The sequence below is a fragment of the Gopherus flavomarginatus genome, chromosome 8, assembly GCF_025201925.1.
Source record: "Gopherus flavomarginatus isolate rGopFla2 chromosome 8, rGopFla2.mat.asm, whole genome shotgun sequence".
Classification (NCBI taxonomy): Eukaryota; Metazoa; Chordata; order Testudines; family Testudinidae; genus Gopherus; species Gopherus flavomarginatus.
The window spans coordinates 27,011,204-27,033,169 of record NC_066624.1 but is presented as its reverse complement, the minus strand read 5'-3'; the positions used below and the strand labels follow the sequence as shown (position 1 = coordinate 27,033,169).

Genomic DNA, 21,966 nt, shown 5'->3' with positions numbered 1-21,966 from the left:
AGTATTTCAGGGTGAATCCTGCTGAAGAGCAGAGTTGCTTGAAAGCATTTTTTTTTTTAATTTCTCAATAAACTGACCTCTCTGCTGAACAAGTGCAGCCTAGTATTTATAATTTTTCAGAGCTTCTGCAGCTTAGAACTTTTTGGATTTAGTATTTAAGCTGAAGTTTAATTCAGTCTTGTTCTTGAGTAAATTGTCATTTGGAAGGCTGTATTGTTGCTATTAATTCAAGCAAAAATGGAAACCTTCCCAGCAACCCAGAATATTGATAGGATTTTCAAGAATGTCCAAAGGTTTTATCTTATCAGAAATTGTTCCTTTTCTGTTGAATCCATTGAAACAATTATGTTTAATCAAGACTCAAACCAAGCTACTATTTTCAATAGAAAACATTAATTTAATGATTTAGAAATGTATTCACAGATATACCAGATATTCTAAATGTACCTTGGGTAAAAGTTTTTATGGCAAGGATTGTCTAAAAGCAGAGACGTAATCATGACATAACATTTTTATGGGTGCATCAGCCTCAGCAATGGAAATGGCCTATGTGGAGCCCTAGGTTGTAGCTGTTTTGTAACTGTTTGATGGCGGAATTCCCATTATAGTCAATGGTATTTCAATATATAGGCAGGGCCAACGAGGCAGGGGGGAAGCCAATACAAATTACCGGGGCCTGGCTGTCTGGAAGGGGGCCTGGGGCCCGGCTTACCTGGCTTTGTCAGCCCTGTTTAGCCGGTCCGCCCTTGCTGGAGGGCCTGAACCTGCTCTCAGCGGCCATGTATATAGATCAGCTGCTAGGATTACATTCAGGAGCATCTTTTTAAGGAAGATAAATTATAGGACCTAACCGGTGATTCAAAAAATGTGAGAGAATTTTGCATGGGAAAGTTGTAGTGATTGGGGTGGATGATATTTAAAAAAACAAACAATAAAGTTAAAATGTCTTTCTGTGCTGGATACCCTGGACGTAATGGCTGGAGATGTTATTCAGTGCGTATTTTTGGGCTTAATGTGATCTCCATTTGAGCTTTGGACTGCACCTATGCTGAACAAGCTGTCTTGAGTTTCGAAAAGCTTATTGTAATAAAAGCTCCTCTGGTTCAGCTGGAGGAGTTTCTGTGTATTTATTTGACCAGAGTTTTGGAAGAGACTGAAATTTAAAACATGAAAAAGTTTTTTGTGTTTTAATATCATCGCTGCTTTCTTGGAAAGGTGAGTCACTCTCTTTGTCCACGAGACAACTCCTGAGGGCAAAGCCGCTACATCGCAATAATTTGTTCTGAAACTCTGATGTGATAAAGTAGTAGAGGATTGGATCCAGACAGCAGTTCAAACTTGCAAGACATAAAGAAACTGGATGAAAATGAAGAGTGCTTTTGCGTATGGCGCAGTTTGTAATAACATTCTGTTTCACCATCATAAATAAAGGAAAGTTTATATGATATGGTGTGAAACATATGAAGAATACAGCTGCACACATCAGAATCATCCGTAAAGCTTTCTCTTTCTCACTTCTCTGTTGCAAGGGCACTTGACATTCCTGTAGAGAGTGTCTCATTTTCCAAGTGCAGTATGCAATAATAACTAGGGGGACCACAAACCCTAATAATTCAGCTATCGTTACTGAAGTAATAGAAGCTCCCATAGTCATTTGCTTCACTCCAAGATCTGCAAAGCAGGTGTTTGTATTGTTGGATAAGGTAGGACTTCTCAGGATTGGAACTGGTGAGCAAGCAGCCCCAACGATGATCCACACAACAGCACTAATGGTGACATCATACTTGCACTTCCAGTCTTTGGCTTTGAATGGATGGAGGAGGAAAAGGTACCTTTGAATGCTTATGCAGGTAAGGAAACAAATACTTGCATACATGTTGAGATACTTCAGGTAGAAACATAACTGGCAAAGGAAACTCCCAAAAGGCCACGTGTGGTTTATATAATAATACACTCGAAGAGGTAATGAGAGAACATGTGCAAGATCAGCTACAGCCAAATTAATCATAAAAATAACAGCTTTGTTTTTCTTCCTGATGAAACGACATAAAACCCATAATGCAGTACTGTTTGCCAGAAGACCTGGTATGAATATTATGGTGTAAGTGGTTGCGTATAGGGAGGACTGAAATCCCATATGAGGATCAGTGCAGTTTCCTGAAGATATGTGGCTCGGCATCTTGAATGTATCTGTGCATTCGTTTAGGAGATGATGGGGATGGAAGAAGGATTTCTGTAGAGAGTAAAAACAAAGACAGGAAAGGCAAAAACTGTTCAGTGTTTATTAATATTGATGTTTGTATTTTCTAATTCAGACAAACACATTTAAATGAGACCTTACACATAGTAAATACCTATGGAAAAGGAAGGAGTATAAAGAAAAGCTTTGTGGTTCACTCCATTACAGAAACCGAGATTAAAATGACAAGCAAAGAGGATGCTTTTACCATCAGTAGTAGGGCCATAAAAGAGATTTTGTCACTTGACCAAGCTCCCAATACAGTTATCAATGGAATAACTCTGTAGCCATCCCAGCATGAGTAGTTGTTTCGGGAACATCTGCATCCTTGGGTCATATTCACTCTTCGATTACAGTCATTCACCAGCCCAAAGTCTTCTGAGATTTGGGTATAGACACACAAGCTATCTGGAAACCCTACTCTGCCAGGGTCCCATAGCCAGCCAGCAATGATCAGAAAGTTGTGTGGGTTGACTAGGAAGAATAAAGAACTGGGCCATCTCTTAAATGTGCTGATTCAGTGCATCATCCAGTCAGCATTGACTGGAGGTAGTCCTATGGAATTCCATCCAGAATGTAAACCTACTCTGACCAGTGGCGGATTAACAAATTTGCCGCCCCTAGGCCCACAAAAAATTGCTGCCCCCCGCACCAGCGCACATCCACTTCCTCACAGCAAGCCAGGGAGGGAAGGGGGAGAAGGGGAATTGTGGCGTGCTCGAGGAATGGGGGAGGTGGAGTGATGCTGAGCTGGTGCAGGGAGCGGTTCCCTGCCCACCCCCCCAAGAGATACTCCCCACGCCCGCCAGCCCCAGGTCACCTCCACTATCTCCTGAGCACGCTGCTACTCGCTTCTCCCTCCCTCCATCCCTCCCAGCGCTTTCGCGCAGCAAACCTGGGAGGGAAGGGGAGTTGCAGTGCACTTGGAGGATGGCAGTGGTGGAGCGGAGGTGAACTGGGATGGGGAGCGGTTCCCGGCCCCCCCAAGTTACTCTCAGTGCCCGCGGGCCCCAGTTCACCTCTGCTCTGGCTCCGATCGTGCCGCTACTTGCTTCTTCCTCCCTCCCAGTGCTTTCACATGGCAAGCCTGGGAGGAAGGAGGGAAGCACAGTAAGCCTGGTGGAGGAGGAGGGCTGGGGATTTGGGGAGGGGGCATGAGCAAATTTGCCGCCCTAGACCTAGGCCTTGTTGGCCTAGGCGGTAATACGCTGCTGACTCTGACAGTGTCCTAATACCACAGTGACGCTATTAATCAGCTCGTTGCCGGCTGCCAGGCTACTCTTCAGATCTCTAGGTTCTCCATAACATTTGACTTCATTCATTGCATACTGTATTCAAATGCCTATCGAATCAGTGTCCCCGTGCAGACCTACAGATGTTTCCAACAAGAGATTAAATAAATATAGTTTTGAATTAACTGAGACTGTCTGAGCATCTTTAACAACTGCCATAGAGGTCTTGTATTAGATTATCATAAGTAAAACAATAAATAGCTTAAATAAGGGACAAGGCTAGCAGACAACAGACTGTGGAGGAGGTCTGTGATGGAAAGGAGCAGACAGATCCATCAGAGCTCTGGCTCCATATTTAGGACTAATAAAGTAAACTAATATCTAACTAAACGTGCATCAGTTTCTATGTTGTTATCGGAAATGCATTACTACACACATAGTATAATGCAGTCATCATTTTGTAATAACAGAAAATAACATCTAACCATTCCAGACATGATGGGAAAAATATCTCTCTGCAGTTACCCCAGAAGTTCTCCAATTTGGGTGACATTCAGCCATATGCACCTGCATAAATCTCTATGTGCCATATATGCCCAACATTGAGGGCTTAAATGGTGCAGAGGTACTTGTGCAGGCCTTCTTTACTGTGATGAATTTCATCCTTTCTGAGTACCTTTTTGAGGAAACATTTTCTTAGGCAAAGGGATTACTGTTCATGTAGCAGTTTATAAAATGAGGCACAGATAACACCATAATTTAAGACTAAACCATGTAATTTTTACCCGGGCACCAAATGCTATGAATATAATTTTTAACTTGACCACAAGGTGTCACAGCTGGATCAGAGTTAATGTCTCTTTTGCTTCTCTCTAAGGCTACGTCCAGACTACCCGCCGTATCGGCGGATTAAAATCGATTGCTCGGGGATCGATATATCGCGTCTCATCTAGATGCGATATATCGATCTCCGAGCGCGCTTATATCGATTCTGGAACTCCATCAACCCCAACGGAGTTCCGGACTAGACAGGGAGAGCCGCGAACATCGATCCCGCGCGGTGAGGATGGGTGAGTAATCCGATCTTAGATATTCGACTTCAGCTACGTTATTCATGTAGCTGAAGTTGCGTATCTAAGATCGATTTCCCCCCGTAGTGTGGACCAGCCCTAAGAGATCAGGGCCTGATCTTGCAAAATCTTTATCATAGTGCTTGAAAATCTGACTGGCATTAATGACGATGTGTAATAAATAAAGACATGATTTTGGTGTCAATAAGCCTGCTCACATTTGTAAGCCCTCTGGCTAGAATTTTCTAAAAAGCTCCTGGCCAGAGTTTAGAACCCACAGTTGAGACCAAATTTTCAAAGGAGCTCTGGACCCAGGAGCTCCCACTGAGAAGTTTGTAGCGTGATTTTGAGAAGTGCTCAGCACCTACCATGCACATGCTGAGCTCTTCTGAAGTTCTAGCCACAAATTTTGATTTCTAAATAGGAGCTGAGCACTCTGGCCCCAGTTGTGTGTGCTGAGCCCACCTGACGATCCCAGCCTGTGTTTAGTGGTGTTTGCAGGATGAGGCCTTTACCTTTTATTCAAAGACTCATAGTCTTTAAGGCCAGAAAGGACCATTGTGATCATCTAGTCTGACCTCCTGCACAATGCAAACCACAGAACCTCGCCCACCCACTCCTGTAATAGACCCACAACCTCTGGCTGAGTTGCTGAAGTCCTCAAATCAAGATTTAAAGACTTCACATTACAGAGAATCCACCATTTACCTGCTAGTTTAAACTAGCAAGTGACCCTGCCCCATGCTGCAGAGAAAGGTGGGGAAAAAAACAGGGTCTCTGCCAATCTAAGCTGGGGAGGAATTCCTTCCCAACCCTAAATACAGTGATCAGTTAGACCCTGAGAATGTGGGCAAGATCCAGCAGCCAGACACCTGGGAGAGAATTCTCTGTAGTAATTCAGAGCCCTTCCCATCTAATGTCCCACCTCTGGCCATTGGGGATTTTTGCTACTAGTAGTTGCAGATGGGCCACACATTATTGTCAACAGTCCCATCGCACCATCCCCCTCCATAAACTTATCAAGCTGAGTCTCAAAGACAGTTAGGTTATTTGCTCCTACTATTCCCCTTGGAAGGCTGTTCCAGAACTTCAATCCTCCTCTGATGGTTAGAAACCTTTGTCTAATTTCATGCCTAAACTTATTGGTGGCTGGTTTATATCCATTTGTTCTTGTGTCAGCACTCGTGCTTAACTTAAGTAACTCCTCTCCCTCCCTGGTATTTATCCCTCTGATGTATTTATAGAGACCAATCATCTCTCTCCTCAGCCTTTGTTTGGTTAGGCTGTCCGGGTCGCCTTTCATAAGGCAATTCCCATCTTTTCATATGCTGTGTATTTATATCTGCCTCTGTATTTTCCATTTCGTGCATCTGAAGAAGTGGGTTTTAGCCCACGAAAGCTTATGACCAAATAGTTAGTCTCTAAAGGCATGGCTACACTTGCAGATGTAGAGTGCTGTGAGTTAAACCTGCCTTCGGAGAGCACAGTAAGGAAAAAGCTGCAATCTGTCCACACTGACAGCTGCTTGCACACTGGCGTGGCCACATTTGCGGCCCTTGTAGTGGCATTGGGAGCAATGCATCATGGGCAGCTATCCCAGCATGCAAGTGACTGCAATGTGCTTTTTAAATTGGAGGAGTGGGGTACAGTGTGACAGGGAGTGTGTTGTGTGTATGTTGGGGAGAGAGAGTTGGGTTTTGTGGGGCTGAGAGCATGTCAACATATTGTCTTGTAAGTTCAGACAGCAGCAGATCCCCCTCGCTCCCCCTCCATCTTCTCTCTCACACACACAGCATTCCACAGTAAGGGCTTGCATGCTGGCTGTCATAAATGGAGCTTTGAAAGGGCATTTCTGCATTCCTACAGGAGTTCAAAACAATGACAAGAGTGGCCACTTGACTTAAGGGGATTATGGGACGTTTCTGGAGGTCAATCAGAGCGCAGTAACCCAACACCTCATTCACACTGATGCCCGTGCATTGTAACCAAGGCACAACAAATGTTATTCTACTCGCCGAGGTGGAGTACCAGCAGTGCTGTAGCCGTGGAGACAGAGCGCTCTACGTTCCTTGCCAGTGTGGACGGGGAGTGAGCAAGGCAGGGGCAGCTCTAGGCATTTTGCCGCCCCAAGCACAGCAGGAGGGTCTTGCCTGCGGGAGATCTGCCGAACCCACGGGACCAGCGGACCCTCCGCAGGCAAGCTGCCAAAGGCAGTCTCCCCACCACCCTCGCGGTGCCCGCAGAGCGCCCCCCACGGCTTGCTGCCCCAAGCATGCGCTTGACATGCTTGGGCCTGGAGCAAGGGTTCCCGGGGCTCCTTTATTGCGCTGTAATTCGCAAGTGTAGCCAAGCCCTTTTAAGGTGCCACAAGGACTCCTCGTTGTTTTTGCTGATACAGACCAGGGCCCGCTCCAGGCACCAGCATTCCAAGCTGGTGCTTGGGGTGGCACTCTGCAAGGTGCGGCAGTCCCCCTTGTTTTGCCCCCAAGCAGTGCACCAAATTGCCACCATGGGCGGGGGAGGGGCAGTCTGTGTGCCCTTAGGGCGGCAGGCGCGTTTCCATAATAGCGGCAATTCGGCGGCAGCTTCTATGTTTAGCTGTCCGGGGCGGCTTCAGCTAAACATAGAAGCTACTGCCCAGTTGCCACTGCCGCGGAAACGTGCCTGCCGCCCTAATGGCACAGGGACTCCACGCTGCTCCTGCCGCCGGGGCGGCAATTCGGCGCGCTGCTTGGGGCAGCGAAAACTGTAGAGCCGGTCCTGATACAGACTAATACAGCTACTACTCTGACACCTTTCATAAGGTAGCATTGCCTTTCCTCTGATCATCCATTCCTCTGATCATCACCCTTCTCTGTACCTGTTCAAGTTTTAATTAATATTTCTTAAACATAAAACAGTATTCCTGATGAGGTCTCACCAGTGTCTTGTATAATGGCAATAACACTTCCTTATCTCTACTGGAAATACCTTGCCCGATACATCCTAGGATTCTATTAGCTCTTTTCACAGCTGCATCATATTGATAGTCATCCTGTGATCAACCAATATGCCCAGGTCTTTCTCCTCCTCTGTCATTTCCAGCTGATACAACCCCATCTTACAGCAAAAATTTTTGTTGTTAGTCCCTTAATGCATGCCCTTGCACTTTGTACTATTAAATTTCATCCCATTTCTATTACTCCAGTTTTCAAGGTTATCCAGATCTTCTTGTATGATATTCTGGTCCTCTCCCATGTTGGCAATACCTCCCAACTTTTTGTCATCTGCAAATTATATTAGCACACTCCCACTTGTTGTGCCAAGGTCATGAATGAAAAAGTGAAATAAGATTGGTCCCAAGACTGAACCCTGAGGAACTCCACTAGTAACAGCCAGACAGTTCATCTTTCATATGACCCATTGTAGATTCTTCTTTAACCAGCTCCTTACCCACCTTTCAGTTCTTATATTAATCCCCATCTTCTCCAATGAAACTAATAATTTCCCATGTGGGACTCTATGAAATGCCTTACTGAAATCCAGGTAGATTAGATCCACTGCATTTTTGTTGTCTAAAATATCAGTTATCTCAAAAAAAACAAGATCAAGTTAGTTTGGCACTATCTACCTTTTGTAAAACCATGTTGTATTTTATTCCAATTATCAATTAACTCTGTCCTTAAATACTTTCTCTTTCAAAATTTGTTCCAAGCCTGTGCAAACAAATGAGATCAAACTAATGGGCCTGTAGTTTTTTGGATCTTTTTGTTCCCTTTCTTAAAAATAGGTACTTCATTAGCAATTTTCCAGTCAAAGGGTATGACCATGAGTCTACAGACCTATTAAAAACCCTGTCTATTTGGCTTTCAATTGCATGTGCCACTTCCTTTAATATTCTTGGATGGAGATTATCTGTACCTCCCCCCCCACCTCCATTTGGTCCCATTAAGATGTTTGAGTTTGACTTCCACATCGGATGGGGTAATTTCTACTTCCATATCCTTCCTTCCATTACCTACCCTGCTACTACCCCTAAGCTTCTCATTACTCTTATTAAAAACTGGGGCAAATTTATTTGTTTAGGTTTTTGGGCCATGCCTAGATTATCTTTAATCTTTGCCCCAAATAGTGAGCTCACATTTAAATACTGGAGAGTTTTTCACCCTAGGGTAACTAAGGGCCTGATTCCCCTCTCTCCCCGCTTTCCCCCCCCCCCAGGGGTTCTGAATATCCACAGCCTCCATTATCTTCAACTGGAGTTGTGAGTACTTAATTAAATCCAGAGTAACTTTACTCCAATCTCTGCAGAATTTTGCTGATTCCTTAGAGTAAGCATAGGGAAATTTAGATATTACTGCAACTGCTAAAGTAACCATTATCTGAAGCAAAACTGGCACATTTCTAAAGGTGACCAATGTAGTTAGGAGGAAGTAATGCTGATGTATTTAGCAAAGGTGCCAATATCCTATTGTTTGGAGCTATGACAACAGGGCTTGACAGTATTCAAAAACAATAACAACAACAAAAAACACTGTCAAGGTATTTGTCAACATTGTTTTACGTTCCTACTTATTCCACTTTGCAATTTTCAAGAGTTTACTCTTCTCTCCTGTCACTATTTCAAAAATGCACTAAAGCAGGTTGAAGACTGAAATAAATAAATGCTTATGTAGATAAATATACATGAACTTTGCTCATGTAGGAAAAGTAGGTCCAGTTTTGACCATTAACTTTGGCAAAGCAGATGTTAGTGTGGGCTAGCATGCTTTTGTTTTTCAAAATCAAAAATGTATATTTTTAAATATGCATAACAGATGTCCTTGGAAAAGCTGCGCGTAGCTTAATGTGAATGGTCTGACCGTGAATAAAGTAATTGCTGCTGAAGAGAGAGATGACCATTGGGCGGGGAGTGGTGCTGCCAGTGGTCGGAGAAAAAGCAGCAGGCTGAATGAGTTAAGCTGTCCTTGATGTGCTTGTCTGCACTAGGCTATTGATCATCTACTTCTTTTATTCCTCACTGATCCCGCCAGGGGGTCTGTGCTGGCAGTAGCTATGGGAGAGGTGGCACCACAAAAGGTGATGGCCCCATAAGCTTGGTGCTGCTGCTGTTCATGGTCTCAGAGCACTTGAGGTATTTGCTGTCCCCAAGGTTATTGGCCCATCTTACCAGTCCCCTCTATAGCCACACCCATCTTGCTCCTTGCTTTCAGGACTGCTCACCTCCGAAAGGGGTGAGTGGGGCAGGTCATGAGTCTGGAACAGGGAGAAGGATGGCACTGACCAGAGGGAGGATGGGGTCATCTAGGGCACTCAAGCAAACTCTCAAAACGTAACCCTACAGGGACTGCTATCAGGGCATTGTCAGTAGAGGCCCTTAACTGTGGAATTCACTTCCCAAGTTGTCCAGCAGATCCCATGTTCAGTGACCTGACATGTCCATCTCTTTTCTCAACCTTGTACCTGAGAATGTGCTTGGGCTTGCTTTGCATTTTTTGTACAGAGGCTGTATTTTGATCTTTAACAAGGTAGATGTGTAACTGGGCACTTTTTTTTTACATCAGAAATTGATAAATACCCTAAATTAAACCTTATTCCAAACAGACCAGTGAACAGTCATAAATTGCTAGCACCTTTTCCTGGCTACTGTTGGTACTTTAGCATTACTTTACTTCTGATTTACAGCAGCATTGGTGAAGTTAGTATCAGACCCCTTGAGTTCTAGGGCTGTACTGTCCTCTTTAAAAGATCCCACCAGCCCCAACTCCCTGGTGGACACATGAAATGTGATGTCTTTCTGGGCAGTTGTCTTCCCAAGACAGAGTTCAATATCGATGTACTAATTAACTCCATCTCGCACCAGACACGAAGGCTGCCTGAAGACTCAGTGTTAATTAAACCCTTGCTTTACTGGTAAAAACTGCTCTTTGAATCCAGGGAAGCTATTTCTCTGCCTGATGGCAAGTAATAGTGAGGCCTTGGCCCTGTATTTCTGAGGAAGCTATGGGGCCAGAAATTGTTAGGTGGTTCACAGAGAAATCAGATATTCATATCTAACTATTCTTTTTGAAGGCTGTGGCTTTCTAAGGAAGGGTGTACAGGCTTTTTGTTGCCTCTTGGAGAGGTCCCCAAATCCTAAAACACCTGACCTCCATGTTGTACTCATAAGGAGGCCCTGCCAAGCTAACCAATAAAATCAGGCTGGGGCGGGGGGGTGGAATTCGCATCAAGGGTTTAGAGGCAGCTCAGGAACCAACCAGCAGCTAACTAAATGCAACTGAGATTTTTTTGGCCTCAAGGCATTAAAAAGAGAAACACAGAGATTGTGCTGACCAGACTCTAAAATGGGGAAAACGTATGGGCCACTCTGGTTGGCTTGTACTTGTTTTTTGTTTAGTAGACTCTTGGTTGTAACACACACATGGAATGAATGCAGCTAGCACCCATTGACAAGCTGCTGTCAATCTGGATTAAATCCAGTTCTCCTTCAACAAAATACTCCCTGAAATAAGTGATTTTTATTTTGTGTGTGTTCACAGCTGAACCTCTGGTGAATTTTCTCTCTTGCCTTTCTGTCTCTGGCCCCTTGGACTCTTTCTAAGTGCTGCCCTCATTTACACCTGAGTAAAGACAGTGATGTTATGAGTCAGTTATATTTTCTAAGACCTTGGAAAAATATTAATGTACTGTAGCTTTTAATCATCTAAATATATTTGCGATTTTGGTATTGTTATTGCAGTAGTGCCTAGAGGTCTCAAGCAGGTTCAAGGTACCATTATATCAGATGCCGTATAAATCCATACTAACAATCTGTTCCTGTTGTGAAGGGTTTACAGGGTAACTGAAGACTGGAAACACAAAATGGGTGTCATTACAAGGAATGGGGGGGAGGGATGATGTAGGTAAAGGTGATAGCAACTTGAGTTATACAGAGTAGCCATGTGCTCAATTGATCAGGTTAAGCCAATAATTAAAATACACATAAATGCAAAGAAGCACTAATATATCAGCAACCTAACTTTCTGCCATGTACTTAATATGGTCTTTATTACAGTAGTCATCAGTGGAAACTGCCGGAATTATCATTACTCTGACTCACTGTGGGCCCCACCCAGTTCTACATTTCTGTGGTATTGTGCTTAGGATTTCCAAATTCAAAGAGGCAGTAGGAACCTAGTCTTTTCATTATTATTATTAATTTATTTGTTTATGAATTGTATCAAAGTAGACCTAATTCCAGATCCAAACAACCCCAAACTTTGAATCTGAACTTTATGGCAAAGGTTCCTCTCTGGAATTATAGTCAAATACTGCAGCAGTGGGGAAATGCATCTTTTTAATAAAAATTCACTTGATGACTTGAAATAGTTTTCTAGAGTTTCTGATTTAAGTAGACGAGACTTTCTACAGCTTTTGTTTAAATAGTAATTATCATTAGCTTTTTAACACGTGCAACTGAAAGAGAATATGTGAAACAGAACTGAATGATCTGTAGTAATATCCTATCAATTAACGTAATGTTTTCGGTAGAACAGTCTTCAGCTGCTTTCTCATACAGTCCTTCTATCACAATGCATTGCTTTTTACTTACCCACCCACTCAGAAATGAAACAACAATTTGCTCTTCTATCAAAGGCTGCTGAGGACAGCCTACCAATACAAGCATATGTTTTAAGTTTCTCTTGAAAAAAGCATAGGATAGTATTGCTGAATATTGTTATGTCTTGAATTTACAACGGGAAAAGTTCAGCAAAAATAAATCTTACCTCATTCTAACTTCCATTCTTCAAGAAGGAAATATCCACAGTGAAGGGTAGGGAGAAAGCAAAATGGTTTTTATTAGCTACAGTTTATGCTCTAGATTCCAACGATAGAGAGATTTTTTAAAACTTCTCACATGAAGAGAGAATTATCCCTCTTGCCCTAGTACTCCAAAATCCACTGACATCTGCAGACTGATGCAGTGACTGAATAACAGGAAATCCTCTGGTTTTTTTCACTTAGCCACCCAATGTGTTTTCAGCTACTGACATTAAAACAATTCAGATGATGTTGTTTTGATGCAAGTCAGGCTTTAATTTTACACAGAATTGGAGTTTCTGCTATGTTCTGTGCATTCCCTCAGTTGAGCTATGCTTTACTTTTTCCTGTGACGTTTTGTCATTGTAGACTTCATCTGTTTGCTAAAACTGTGTATGCACAAAAATCTGCTAGTGAGCAAATACTAAAAAGGCGGCACGCGAGCTGATTTTTCAGTGGGACTCTCACTGCCTGGGTCCTGGCTACCGGTCCGGGGGGCTCTGCATTTTAATTTAATTTTAAATGAAGCTTCTTAAACATTTTAAAAACCTTATTTACTTTACATACAACAATAGTTGAGTTATATGTTATAGACTTATAGAAAGAGACCTTCTAAAAACTTTAAAATGTATTACTGGCACACGAAACCTTAAATCAGAGTGAATAAATGAAGACTCGGCACACCACTTCTGAAAGGTTGCCAACCCCTGATCTAAATAGTTCAAAATGACTGAAAGGTGGGAAATTTTGGTTTAGTTTCCATGTCCGAAATATATGATGGTTTATAGCTTGAATGTTCTAAAAGTACTCTCATCTTATACAGGCATGTAATGTCCAGTGTCATGTGTTCCAGATATAGCTTTCTCTTCTCTGCCTCATTCAATTCCTTTTCCATATGTATAAGATATCCTTTCCTTATGCATGGTACTGCATGCAGTGGTGATGACATATTACTTTCGGTGTTGTCAAAAAATGGCATATATACATTGCAATGTGAGTTACTATCAGTTGCATTGTTTCCTGCTGAATGATGTGATATGATGACGTACATCACATATCATGTCCCAACATCTGCAGAGATAACATGGCAGCACTGTAGAGCTGGCATAGTGCTCCCAGTTCTTAGTACAGATGCTGACTAAATTGAAATATATTCTTTCTCTTGCTATAATATCCTGTTGGGTTGGTTTTAAGGTCACTCAAAACAAGCAGATGCACACTGGGGTATCAAGATGGAAGGAGAAGAGGAAAAGGTATAAACTACAATAATTTCTTGCTTAAATCCTCTGGCAATTGCTGTGGGACAAATCCCGATCCTTTCCTTCCCCATCCCACTGTATTTAAACATACAAAATCCTTAAAGCAGTGGTTTCCCCATGATTCCTCTGTGCAGGGGAAGGTACTAATTACAGTGAACAGGCGCTATTTGGTCCAACCCTCCATAGCCCATGAAACAGTGCTTCATGGTGCTTCTCTCTGGGGCAGTAGAAAAATAGTTGTCGAGGGAAGGATTATCTAGATGAAGTGGGAATGTAGCCTGTACATTTGCAACTACATGGATCCACTAGTCCAAACCTCCATGTGAGGGAAGAGGCAGCAATTGCTATTATAACCCCAAGTATGTACTTGCTTTCTGCAGCCTGCACAAGGGAAAAGTTCTATGGGGAAAAGAGTTTTGTGCAGGTCCATGGTTTGGCCTTGTGTGCTTATATTTTAAAACTCATAGACAGATCTATGGGGTCCTGAATTATTCTTCCTTGTTTATCACTTTAATTAGATCTGAATATGAATAAGAGTCAGCAATGTCAATGGCTTCCTGCACTCACTGGAAGCTTTGAATCTCAGTGTTGGGAAGACAGTGACCAGGTTTACAAATTCAAAATTCGTTTTCTGTGCATTTTCTCCAGTATTTGCTTCAAAGTGGCTGTTTCAGCAAAGAAATGGCGCACTCATTCCCTAAAATGTCTACAAAAACCAAAGGGGTGGGAACACAGTCCAACTGAGAGATTTTTAAAATGTGGGCTTTCCTCCTGTAGTTGTATTTTACCTATTAGTTTATTTTGCCCTCTGAAAATAGGTCATTGAAAGCATCACCGAATGCACTATTATGTGACATCTCTGGCAACCAAAGTTACACAGGTTGATAATCTTGCCCACAGGTATTAATTTTAAAAATCCATTGTCATACATTGAAGTGTATAATTATTTCTTGTCTAACGGACTGAATAAACTCTATGTAGGTATGTTTTTGCTTAACTATCCTCGCTTAAGTATAGTTCTACATGAGTGCACGTTTTACAGGGTATAACCTCTGCTTTTATAAATGCTGACAGAAGGTACAAGGAAGTTGAAAGAGGCAGTGAAATTAAATGTATATCCTTTTAAGCCTATAAACCGGTATTCTGTGGGCAGAAGGACAAATGCATATCAACATTTCTCTAAACTGAGAACATTTTTTTCATATCAAACAGGATGCACCTGAAGGATGTATGTAAAACAAGGTTGCACTTCTCTGAAGTAAGGGGTTTTTACTCACATCAAGTGAAATTCACCACTGGGCAGAGTCCTGGCACGAAGCCCATGCACTACTTAGAGCTCACTTAAACCTAAGCTTCATGAGCCAAGTGGTGCAGATGACTCGTTTAGGCCCTCTAACAAGGGCTGAAGTTCACCATAAAGGATATAAATAGTGTTTACAGGAGTGGCATTCATTTATACTTTAAAATAAATTTAAGTAATTAATGGCCAAGTTATTCTTTACCTTTTGTGTTTTGACACTTGCACACACCTTGGGTCAGGGACTGCAGAATTACCAACCTCAAGCATTCACAAATCATGAGTCAGGCCCCACAAATCATGAGATCTTCTTAAAAAGCATGAGCTTTTAATAAATAAATAAATTTGGGGTTCTTTTTATTTACCTGGTGGGTGATGAGCTTGTAGGGTGCACTCAGGTCATATTTTCAGAGTTTTGCTCTGCAACAAAGGCTAGAAACTTGCATTTTAAAAAATAAATAAAGCTGAGATTCTCACCAAAACCCTTGACTCCAGTAGCAGCAGCTTGAAGAAAAACACAACATAGTGTGACACCCATGATAAAATTGTCAGTTGGCAACACTCTCTTACTCTGTGTGCGCATTGCCTAGCACAACAGGGTTCTGATCTTTTGAGGGAGAGGATCACCACTTACCTCTGAAATTCTGGTAGTATTTCACCAGGTACTACTGAAATACTAAAGGGCACATCAGGTGAGGGATTGTGTGTCCAACCTGCAAGGAACAAGCCCTCTCATAAGTAGCCTATAGGCGTAGGTATTTTCTAGGTAAGGCCTGGGTATAAGTTAAGGCAGTAATGTAATGAGCTTAAAAGGCATGTAAGACAAGACAGTAGCTTAGCTAAACAAGGCATAAGGCCCAAAAAGCCTCAGCATAAGCAGCTAACCAGGAGTAACTGCAGATCATAAGATATCACAAGATAGAAGGCTGGAGTGACTGAACTGCAGATAGGTAACCACAAGCTTACTAGTTTGTACCTGTTTGTGATATTTTACTTTAGGAACATCAACAGATGTCTGACCATAAGAATGCCATGGTAACTAATGATGTATATGCTAATAAGCTTGAGGTAAATGGACTCGTAACCTATGGGAAAAAGGCACTCCAACATTAACAGGGTAAGGAAGTACAAATAAGGAAAAAAGGAAAAACTTATAGAAAACTTTGTGTTAAGCCTTGGTATAATGTAATAGCTCCTAAGGATAGTTAAAGTAGAAGAAAAATGTCTTTTTGCTAGGAGTAGAATCAGATTCCCCCTTCCCACACTCCCTTAATCAATTGGCATGTTGAATAAATGAGGTGTGAATGAGCAAGACATGGAAGGCAAGCCCCTCCAGGCAGCTATTTGGAGAGGGGATGGAAGCCAGACCCAAAGACAATCAAACTTGTCAAGTGGGCTCACTAAAGAAGCGCAGACATATTGATGGCCTGTGGGGCGGGGGGTTAGAATCAAGCATCTTCTTTTGGAAACACCCTCTTTGAACAGTATTGGGACAACACCTAGAAGGAAGCAGCACAAAGGACCAATGGACGCAGATTTTGAATCTGGCACAGATTTGCATTAAGCTGCTATAAATGTGAGGTGTCTTGCAGAGGACCCTGGGTCTTGACAACATTGGAGCATTGATCCAGATGGGCAGAAGCCCAGCTCTACCCCTCCCCAATCTAACTCACCTGGCCAGTGAAGTTAAGGGGAACAACTTGTTGGTAACAACAAGAAGACAGAGTGTGTTTGTATGTGTGTATGTGAGTGCATGAGTGTAATACAGATCATCTTCTTATGATACAGTGCTGATTGATACATGTATTACCAATGAATGTGGCCTTTGCCTTATTCCCCCTGAAAAGATTCTGTGCAGTACTTTAAGTACAACAACCCCACCTCCCCTGCACCCAGATTCCCCACACACACACCCTGGCTGAGCTCCAACCACTTTCACTTGGTCCCCAATGCAGACTCCCATTGCCCCTGCACCTGGAACCTCCCTGTGCATCCAGATCCCCCACTGAGCTGCCTGCACCCAGACTGCCCCCCACAGAACCCTCTTACCCCCCCACAGGACCCTCTTACCCCCATCTGGATACCCCCACACTAAGTCCCTCTGTACTTGCATCCTGCTGCTGAGCTGAGACTCCCTGCCCACATTTGGTGTGCCTGGCACAAAAGAGGCAGGGTCCCAGGGTGTTTCTGGGTCAGGCCTGGCCCTTGTGCTGTGTCAGGGTCAGGTTCAGTCTCACTGCCAAGTCCTTGTCCCAGGGCGGTGGGGGAGGCTGCAGAATATTCTCCCACCTCCATGCAGCCAGTGGCCTGTGCTCACCACTGCCATGGCGGAGCTTCCACATTTATTTATTGTAAAAAAAAATTAGAATTTTAAAATATTATGCACAGAGTTTGATAAAGAATTCCCTGAGGAATATGGGGTGCTGTACAGCTGTGATGGTGGGACTGTGAAGGGGATGCTGAACAGTAGGGGATCTGTGGGTGGGGGAGCTGGGCAGGGGGTATGGTGTGCAGGGTACTGTGTAGTTGTGGTGGGATGTCAGAGGGAGGGGTCTCTAGGCAGGGGGTACTGGGTATAGGGATCTGTTGGGGAAGTCTCTGGGTGAGAGGTCACTGACATAAGGGCAGGGCACTGGGCAGGGGGGTAGTGTGGAAGGGGCACGCTGGTAGTGCAGGGCTGGGTGGGCCAGTGTGTGTCTAGCAGTTTGGGGGTTGTAAATAGTGCCCTTGTGCTGGGCTGAGTGAGGCCACTCCTGCTGCGCTGCATCTCATTGCCCCCAACCAGCCCTTCACTCTGCGGACCGCCCCCATCACATGCCCTATTTCCCCAATGGGGGCCCACAAATATGTTTGGTGCCAGACCCACAAAAAGTTAATCCGGCCCTGGTTCCAGGGAACTGAATATGAAAGCAATTTTCAGATTGCATATGAAGCAGACTTACTGTAAAAGGAGTGGAGGGAATGACAAGTAAACCTGCTGATGCAACCCACAAGGTCTCACCCATGGGATGTGTGATTCTAGATCATGTGATTACCATTTCCATTCGTGAACCACCATCTCTCAACCAAGTAGGCGTAGAAATGCTGAAGTGTGAGCCATACTAAACAAAAGGGTCATGAGGCCTGGGCCTAAGGAGAAAATGAGTTGGGGATGCTGTTTAATGTTGTACGTCTAAACCAAATAAAAGCCCTTTCATTCCTGATTTTTACTTTCAAATTTTAGAGCAAAAGGAAATCAGTGCAAATCTGTAGATGGGACTTTCTAAAAGTGAGAGGGGAGAGAAGTCAAGTGTTTTCCCATGGGGAAAGACATAAGTCTCATGTCATGTTCACATATTGGGTGTAGACTGTGATATCTGACAGGGGTCACTTTTACTTTAGTCTATATAGGGTCAATATATGATCTCTTCCAATATGCAAGCCAAGGAGTGAGGCAGGCAGAGAGAGGAGCAACAGCTTTGAGAAGAGACTGGTGCTCTGGGAGTGCTGTCACAGTGAAAGGGGAGGATACCCCTTGCAAAGACTACCGAGCTGTTAGCCTTTAGAGCAATGTAGGCCCATAACCCACAGGAATCGAGGCAGAGAGCACATCAGTTTACCAGTGTTGAGAAAACTTTGTGAGAAAATAGAAGTGGCCTCACTTTTCAACTGCAGGCCTATAAAAAGGAAGTGAAAAAGAAGAGACGACATGTCAGAAGCTATTACTGGGATGGCTGCTCTCAGAAAAAAATGGCAAGAGATCTCGAGTCTCACAAACAAGAAGCTTCGTCTTTAGTTCTCCTTCTGGCACTCACAAAGGGCCTTTTGGACAACAGGGCAAGAATAAGAATGGGCAATTTTATTTGCTGACACAGAAATTGTAACATTAAGAGACGTCATCAAAATTTTCTGCAGAGCAAATAAAAGCAGACATTCTCCCTAGAGAGATCAGCCTGTAACTTTATTTTTCTATAGTTTAGCAATCTCCACCTTATTTGAAGTGATGTTGATACATTTTTAAAAGCACAATTTGAACACTGCTGTTTCTGCGGCGACACAGATTCTGATCTTCGCTGATTGTCACTCCAAATACGGACCCTTTCACTGCTGAGGCCTTGTCTTCACACAACAAATCTACTGCTTTAATAATACTGCTGTAGTTACAATAATATAACCCCCACTGGTGTCTATATCAGTATAAAGGTACTTATACTAGTGTTGCTATTCAGGGGTGTCATTTCCTGTGGAGCAGGGGAGTAGAAGGGGGAGGAGCAGCTTCCCTCTACCATCAGACTTTTCATAGGTCTATATGCTGCACTTCCCCCTCGCTACCCAAAGACTTTGCAGCTTACAACATAGCCACATCTAGTGTTCTCTATGCTGATACAACTCTCACCCCACCCCAGAATTTCTCTGAAATGATTCCCCTGTTGCAATTCCTGTACAAGAAAGGCCATAAAAAAAATCAGTAAAAAGCACCTGAAATCCACACTAGGGGTTGCACCAATTTAACTATTCTGGTAGAAAAATCAACTTCCTGTTAGAAATAGTTAAATTGGCATAAAAATGGTGTGTAGACAGTTTAAATGCAGCTAAGGTTGGTAGTAAATCAAATGTGTAGCCCTTTGCAATCTTTGATCTATATGACTGAGTGCTGGTCCCAGTCCTATTCTAAGGCCTGGGCTACACTAGCAGGGGGGTTCAAACTGAGATACGCAACTTCAGCTACGCTATTTGCATAGCTGAAGTTGAAGTATCTTAGTTTGACTTACCTGGCCTTCCTCATGGCAGCAAGTCAACTGCCACGGCTCTCCCGTCGATTCCCCTTACTCCTCCTGCCGAGGTGGAGTACGGGCGTTGATTAGTGGATCAATTTATTGCATCCAGACGAGACACAATAAATCGATTCCTGATACATTGAACACTACCCGCCAATCCAGCGGGTAGTATAGACGTACCCTTAATTTGTGTATTGGTCCTGAGCTGGCCTTCTCCACAGGGAAGAATTTCACTCATAGTGAATAGGCTGTTGGAACTCACCAGCAAAACTGTATTGTAAATAACCAAGGATCGGAAAACATACTGTTGTCTGAGACATTAACACACCTTTGTGAAACTTGTGTTACATTTGCAAATGTGCATTTATTTTTAAAGCACGATTTTGCAAAGAAAAATGGAAGACAAGCTGTTTGAATGTCGTTGTGATACCTTAAAACATTTGTTTCTCCACCAAACAAAGCGCAAAACAGAAGCTTGAAGGAAATTACACTAAACACTCCCCAATAGCTGACTAAGATATATAAACATTCTCAGAGAAATAATTACAACTATAGGCTGAATCCACATAGGATAGTAAATAGAACAGTTGATAGCACAGGAGAAAAAATTGATTGGAAAAAAAACCCTAGTAACTGCATTGTACAGCCTTGAATATACACTTAGGCCCCAGGCCTGCAAAGACTTATGCATGTGTTTACATTTTGTTTCAGTTGGAGTACTTGTAATGCATAAAGTTAAGTGTGTGTGTATGTCTTTGGCAAAATACAGTGTCTAGTTAAGGCAATGGGAGTCTTTCCATTGATTTCAGTGGGCATTGTACTGGTTACTTATTGAACTTTGCCACTAAGAAGCTAGGAATAATTCCTTTAATTAAAATATATTTCCTTGTTACATGTGTGAACACTGAAATATCCCTTTAAAAACAGCTGCATGTATATAAACTATAACATTTACCTTTAAAAAATGGTAGATGAGCTACCTAGCTTATTGTCATATAATGTAATCATTTGCCATTAAAGATAATACCCAGTGTAATCATTATTTAAACCCAAGCGATATTCCCCACCCTGACCCAATTAGACCTAGGAGACACTAAATGGAAAGGCATTTTTGGATGGGCCAAAAAGTAATCAAATGAAATTCAGGCAGTTACACCTAAGTGTTTCAGCTACTTTTGTTTGTGGTTGATAGCTACACGTAAGGCTTACTTTTGCAAGATGTAGATGCTGTTGCTGCTACTTAATGACCATTTTTGTCTTAAAATTCATTCAAAGTGGATAAATCAGTACACACACATCCGACCAAATCAATCCCAGGTATAAGGCCACTGAAATCAGTGGAGTTACTCTAGGATGAATTTGACCCATTTTTAGTGTGCTAATTTCTGAATTCTGTGAAATAATAATTTGCAGTTTGCTTGAATGTTTTAATAGCTAATGTATTTATGGGGGTCCACAAATTGAGGTCACCATTAGCGCTGAGGGAATTATTAATAATTTACTCAATTAATTAGGCCTCTCTTTTTTTCCCCCCTCAACCAGTGGAATGATTGTGGGTAAATCACTCTTTCTGCTAATTTATTTCTTAGTTGAATTTACTAAATCAATCCTTTTACTGCATGGATGCACTGCAAAGCACTTAACGGAAGAGGGTCATGTGCCCCAAGGAACAATGGGGCCTGCAGTCCTGATGTGAAGGTCCTGCACCATATAGCACAATTTGACTGTGAGCAGCTGAGGGGAAGGGAGCTGGCAGCAGGTGAAGAGCCCTGTCATGGTATAATTCCCCACTCTGAACCTTAGCGTCCAAAAGATGGGGTACCAGCATGAATTCCTCTAATCTCAATTACCAGCTTAGAACCTGTAGCGCTGCCACCAACCAGGAATTCCAGTGCCTGGTACACTCCGGTTCCCCCCCCCAAAAAACCTTGCCCGGGGACCCCCAAGACCCAGACCCTCTGGATCTTAACACAAGGAAAGTAAACCCTTTCCCTCACCGTTGCCTCTCCCAGGCTTCCCCTCCCTGGGTTACCCTGGAAGATCACTGTGATTCAAACTCCTTGAATCACAAAACAGAGAGGACAATTCACCTTCCTCCCTCCTTCTTTTTCCCCCTCCCAGACTCTTCCTGAGAGAAAGTAATCCTGGCACAGAGAGAAATCAGCCTCTCTCTCCCTCTTCCTTCCTTTCTCCCCACCAATTCCCTGGTGAATCCAGACCCAGTCCCCTGGGGTCTCACCAGAATAAAAAAACAATCAGGTTCTTAAACAAGAAAAGCTTTTAATTAAAGAGAAAAAAACAGTAAAAATTATTTTTGTAAATTTTAAATGGAA

At 42.9% G+C, this 21,966-nt stretch overlaps 1 protein-coding gene across 1 annotated transcript; it reads right to left on the bottom strand.

Moving 5' to 3' along the window:
* Positions 1-546: 546 nt before the first annotated feature.
* Positions 547-12,466, bottom strand: LOC127056830 (putative P2Y purinoceptor 10). Its single transcript, XM_050965126.1, has 2 exons — positions 12,287-12,466; positions 547-2,233 (listed from the first exon to the last, which is right to left on the bottom strand). The coding sequence occupies exon 2, from the start codon at positions 2,177-2,179 to the stop codon at positions 1,079-1,081; it is 1,101 nt and encodes a 366-aa protein (XP_050821083.1). The 5' UTR covers positions 2,180-2,233; positions 12,287-12,466; the 3' UTR covers positions 547-1,078.
* Positions 12,467-21,966: the final 9,500 nt, after the last annotated feature.